The sequence below is a fragment of the Ranitomeya imitator genome, chromosome 4 (assembly GCF_032444005.1).
Source record: "Ranitomeya imitator isolate aRanImi1 chromosome 4, aRanImi1.pri, whole genome shotgun sequence".
Taxonomy (NCBI): Eukaryota; Metazoa; Chordata; class Amphibia; order Anura; family Dendrobatidae; genus Ranitomeya; species Ranitomeya imitator.
Genome location: NC_091285.1, coordinates 676,322,954 through 676,328,953, shown reverse-complemented (window position 1 = coordinate 676,328,953; position 6,000 = coordinate 676,322,954). Strand labels below are relative to the sequence as shown.

The 6,000-nt window shown below is 47.4% G+C and overlaps 1 protein-coding gene across 1 annotated transcript in view; it reads right to left on the bottom strand.

Moving 5' to 3' along the window:
• Nucleotides 1–303: 303 nt before the first annotated feature.
• LOC138677298 (mucin-17-like) overlaps nucleotides 304–6,000 on the bottom strand; it is a 105,038-nt gene continuing 99,341 nt past the window's right edge. Inside the window, exon 19 of the mRNA XM_069767333.1 lies at nucleotides 304–1,190. Coding sequence (XP_069623434.1) covers nucleotides 1,155–1,190 — 36 coding nt within the window. The 3' untranslated portion in view covers nucleotides 304–1,154. The remainder of the gene's footprint in view (nucleotides 1,191–6,000) is intronic.

Here is a 6,000-nt window from a genome sequence, read left to right as displayed (position 1 = left end):
GCCAAAAGTTTACACTTTTGATAAAATATTTAACCTGAAAATACTTTATGTACTCATTTGTTTTTAATATTGTAGCACATGAAAACTCTACATTCCTGTGCTGGTTCTCACCACCACTTAGAATTGTATCTCCTTATAAAGGGGCCAATTTACAACCACATGGAAAACCAATATTGTACATATGTCTCAGAATTCTATCAAAACCTACAGGTAGAAGAAACATGTACGGTATATTATAAATTGATCACTGTGTTTAATAATTCAGAAGTGAGGAACTGACATTGACGAGATATGTCACGGTAATTTTCATACAATGTTCTTTTATTACCAACCCAAAAAAATTATGTTCTGCTAAGAAATTGTCTCTTTTCACTGATTATTGTCATCTTAAGCATTTTTAAATGATCACAATATGATTGCATATCTTGAAGGTTATGACTCAAACCGCGATTCTTCTGGTTGTGTAGATCCCAAATGCCAACTCACTCTGCTCCAAATTCCTTCCACTTTCTGATTTTAGGTCAATTTAATAACCAAAGCACATTTTTATTTTATTAACAATAATTTAATAGTTTAAGTTTAGGTTAAGTTAAGAATATTAAATACAATTTTGCAATATGAAAATTCCAAAATGTTTAGCATAAATAATTGATAACAGTGATGGTAACACAATGAACACAAAGCCAGAAATTACTTTTGGTTTTATCTCAATACATACGGCGGGTGGAGTTTATTGTCTACAAGAATGAAGGAGGACATCCAGAATTTTCAGGAAGTAAGATACAATCTTTCCAATGTGGGTAGATCTGGTTGGATTGTTCGTCATTGCTCTTCAATGAGGAAGGAACATTCCTACGATGGGTCGGAAGTAAAGTGAACTGTACTATTGAATATAAGAGTGCACTGTGAAGTTTCTGAAGCCAAAATCCCAATTCTTGATCTTAAATCCATCATTGTGTAATTTTGTTGAGTTTTTGTACTTTTGTTGTGTATTTTGAACAGTTTACTTCTGATATAGGGAGTTGAGTTATGTTGTTCAAATTTATAAGTCACTGGTTTCTAAGTTGTAAATGTTGAAGTCTGGGGTCTTCAGTCCTGGTTGATGTCTAGATCTCTTAATGGCTTGGAGAACTTTTCTTGGGATAGTTGATGTCTCATGCAGTAGATACTTCAGGTCTCTGGATTTTAAACTTTATTAGTCAAAATAAAAGAAGACAAACAAGACAGAATTAAAACAGAGACGATAGAGTTTGTGTAAATGTCCCAAATTTTGGAATTCATAATGGCAAAAATTAGAACAATAAAAAGTGTCTAAACTCATTGTATAGCAAGGCTAAAAAAGAATTTATAGATTTTTAGATTTACCCAACCAATAAACCTTCTTTCCAGACAAAAAGTCTTAATACAGTCTTATAATGGGTGTCAAAAAATGTGACAGTCAAACCAAATGAACCTAAAAGTCAATATCATTAGTGTTAGGAGTCGTTTTTCCTCTGCTGCACAGGGGGAATCTCGATCCGTGTCTGCTGCGGTCTCCCATTCGGTATCGGCCGCAGTGGGCTCTGCTCAGCGGAGACGTCGCTCCCAGCGTCTCGCTGGGGCTGATTCGGTGCATAGGGTCACTACTGCCTTTTCTGGCTTTCCTATGGTACCCTGCACTGATCTGCGGTGAGCGAGCCTCTCTGGGACTAAGTCCTTGTTTACTCACACTGAGCATGCCCAGGGCAGGGTCTCCCATTGGAGGTCGAGGGCCACATGTTCGGTCACATGCTCAGGTGCTGCAGTACATTCCATTGGTCCTTCTGGAAGGTCCTGAAAGGGCAAAACATGCTCAGGTACTGCAGCAATTTCCATTGGTCCTTCTGGAAGGTCCTGAAAAGGCAAAAACTTCAGTAGCAGCTTCCTGTGCTGCAACTATATAAACTGCGCATGACCGCACGGCCATGGGGTAGTATTGTCTTATGTTATGTGCTTTGCGCCAGTGTGGTCACATGTATGTGTGTTCAGGGACCCGGCTGAAATAAGCCCCTAGAATGCTGGCTCCTCCGGCGAGGAGTTTTGTGTGTTTGTGTGACCACTGACTGCTCTCTGTTTGTTCAGTTAGCCTGTGCCTCTGTGGAGTCTAACAGGGCACAGTGCTTTCCTTTCACGGCTACTCAGTGAAGTAACTGAGTTAGTCTATACCGCCATATAGCTCCACCGTTTGCTAGCAGCAGGTACTCCTGCACGGTGGACCCCGGGCTGCGAACGCACCAATATCAATAAACATCTCTATTTACTCGGTGCGTTCCGCTAGCCCTAACAGAATACTAGCGCCAGGGTCTGGCTAGTAAATGGCGGACATTCAGCAATCTTTGCGGTATATCCAGCAGCTGGAGGGTAGGTTGGCGGCTCTCGAGAGCTCAACCTCAGCTGTGGATGTTACCGCAGTTGCTGTACAGGCTGCTAGCGTGGCTGCAGCAACCTTGTCCACTGCCACCCCTGTTATTATTATTATTATTATTATTATTTATTTATATAGCACCATTGATTCCATGGTGCTGTACATGAGAAGCGACTGTTCCGACATTATCTCGCCTCCCGCTGCCAGAAAAATTTTCTGGAAATAGCAAAACTTGTAGGGGATTCGTGAGTCAGTGCTCTATTCACCTCGAGCTCCTGGCTGCACGTTTTCCTACAGAGCGGGCTAAGGTGGGATTTATTGTGTCTCTTTTGTCGGACAGGGCGTTGGAGTGGGCTACGCCGCTGTGGGAGCGTGGTGATCATGTGGTGCAGAGTGCTCCGTTGTTCCTGAGCACTCTGTAAAAGGTCTTCTTAGGACCTCAAGTCACCCATGACACAGCGCTCCAACTACTGGCATTAACTCAGGGTGAGTCCTTGGTCAGCCAATTTTCCGTCCGCTTCCGTACTTTAGCTTCCGAGCTGGAGTGGTCGGATAAAGCCCTTATCCCCATATTTTGGAGGGGCCTGGCTGACCACATTAAGGACGCTCTGGCCACTAGGGAGATTCCTGCCACACTGGAGGAGTTAATAACTGTCTCTACTCGTATCGACCTCCAGTTTAACGAGCGGAGGTTGGAGCGAGTCCAGTGTAGGCAGAGGTTTCGGCTGGCTCCCACCTTCGCCAAACCTTTGGGATCTCCAGTCCAGGCATCCGAGTCACATGAGGCCTTAGAGGTGACACGAGCGGGATCCAAGTCTCAGTCTGCCCGTGCACATAAGGTCCGTCATGTTTGCCAGCAGTCAGGACACCTTGCCTCCAAGGGTCCTCAGCGGTCGGGGAAACGTCAGCGTCTAGTGGCAGTTGGAGGAGGTACACTAGACACGGCGATGTTTGCCTCAAAGTTGTCCTTCATGGGGACAATTACCATAGGCCCATCCACTCTTATGGTCGAGCTATGCGTGGATTCTGGGGCATAGGGTAACTTTATGTCTTCCGCTTTTGCCCAGCGTCACGCAATACCCTTGGTGATGCTCGCCAAGCCGGTAACCGTTCGAGTGGTAAATGGGTCAACACTACCTTCACAGATTACCCACCAAACCATTCCTTTCACGCTATCTGTGTCTCCATCACATCAGGAGATAATCTCCCTATTAGTCATTCCTGAGGGAATTGATGAGCTCCTGTTGGGGATACCATGGCTTCGCTACCATTCTCCTCATATTGAGTGGTCCTCTGGGAGAATTTTGGGATGGAGTAAATCTTGCGAGGGTAGATGTCTGAGGGAGTGCGTTCAGGTTGCTACTACACAGGTACCCGCAGATCTTTCCTCTCTCCCCAAGCACTATTGGCCCTATGCAGATGTGTTCTCCAAAAGAGCTGCGGAGACCCTTCCGCCTCACCGCCCCTATGACTGTTCTATTAACCTCTTGCCTGGTGCTGAGCCTCCCCGGGGTCGAGTCTATCCGTTATCTCTCCCGGAGATGGAGGCAATGTCCCAGTACATCCAGGAGAATCTGGCAAGAGGATTCATTAGGAAGTCAGTGTCACCGGCAGGGGCAGGGTTCTTCTTCGTACAGAAGAAGACTGGAGACTTACGTCCATGCATAGACTACAGGGGTCTTAACGCCATCACCGTTAAGAACAAGTACCCACTACCCCTGATAGCTGAGCTGTTTGATAGGCTACGGGGAGCGAGGGTATTTACAAAGTTAGATCTGCGGGGGGGCTTACAACCTGATTCGCATCCGTGAGGGGGATGAATGGAAGACGGCTTTTAACACCAGGGATGGGCACTATGAATATCTGGTGATGCCCTTCGGGCTCTGTAATGCCCCAGCCGTTTTCCAAGACTTTGTGAACGACATCTTCCGGGATATGCTCACCACCTCGGTCGTAGTCTATCTGGATGATATTCTCATCTTCTCTCCAGATATTGACTCCCATCGGAGAGATGTTCGTAAAGTCTTCGACCTCTTACGGGCAAACTCCCTCTACGCCAAGTTGGAGAAGTGTGTGTTTGAGCAGGAGTCCTTGCCTTTCCTTGGTTATATCATCTCTGCCCAGGGTTTGGCTATGGATCCTGCCAAGCTACAGGCTGTAATGGACTGGCAGGAACCCCATTCTCTTAAAGCGGTGCAGCGCTTTATGGGGTTCATTAATTACTATCGCCAGTTCATTCCACACTTCTCAACTTTGGTAGCTCCCTTGGTTGCCCTCACCAAGAAGGGAGCAAATCCCAAGTTGTGGTCAGAGGAGGTCTCCAAAGCCTTTCTCTCGATCAAGTCACACTTCGCTAGCGCTCCCATCCTACATCGCCCCGATGTTGATAAGCCATTTATCTTGGAGGTGGATGCCTCATCTGTTGGTGCTGGAGCAGTCCTTTTCCAAAAGGGTGCTCAAGGTTGGAAGCATCCTTGCTTCTTCTTCTCCAAGACCTTCACACCAGCGGAGAGGAATTATTCCATCGGGGACAGGGAGTTGCTGGCCATGAAGTTGGCTTTTTCGGAGTGGAGACATCTCTTGGAGGGAGCTCGTTTTCCCTTCCAAGTCTTCACTGACCACAAGAACTTGGTGTATCTGCAAACGGCCCAGCGGCTGAATTCTCGCCAGGCTAGATGGTCCCTTGTCTTCTCCCGGTTCCATTTTACTCTCCATTTCCTCTCCAGGGAGAAGAACGTTCGTGCTGACGCTCTCTCCCGCTCCGTGGTGTCATCGGAGGAGGAGGAGCCTCGGCTTATTGTCCCTTCTGAGAGCCTGAGAACTGTAGCTCCAGTTTCGCTAGAGTCTGTGCCCCCGGGCAAGACTTTCGTACCAGCTAACTTGCGACCGGAGGTTCTCTCTTGGGCTCACTCCTCCAGAGGGGGTGGGCATTTTGGGACCAAGAGGACATCTGAGCTTCTGGCGAGAACATACTGGTGGCCGCATATGGCCCGAGATGTCAAGGACTATATTCAGGCGTGCGTTTCTTGCGCCCAGAATCGGTCTCCTCGGCAACGGCCTGCTGGGTTGCTTTACCCTCTACCGGTGGCAGACAGGCCCTGGGAGATGGTCGGGATGGACTTTGTGGTGGGTCTACCCAAGTTGCGTGGCTGCTCCATTATTTGGGTTGTCACCGACCATTTCTCCAAGATGGTGCATTTGGTGTCGCTTCCTCGGTTACCCTCAGCACGGGCCTTGGCGGTTTTGTTCATTAAACACGTTTTCCGTTTGCATGGTATGCCTGATAAGATTGTCAGCGATCGGGGTCCCCAGTTCGCATCTCGGTTTTGGAGAGAGCTCTTCTGTTTACTCAGCATAGAGTTAAACCTCTCCTCTGCATACCATCCTGAGACGAATGGGTTGGTGGAGAGAACCAACCAGACTCTGGTGACATATTTGCGACATTTCATCTCTGCTAGGCAGGATGACTGGGCATCTTTGCTACCTTGGACGGAATTTGCCCTGAGCAACGCCGTAGCCGATTCCACTGGTCAAACTCCTTTTCTCCTTAATTACGGCCAGCATCCGCGTGTCCCTGTGCCCATGCCCGTGTCATCCACCGATTCTAGGGTGGCAGA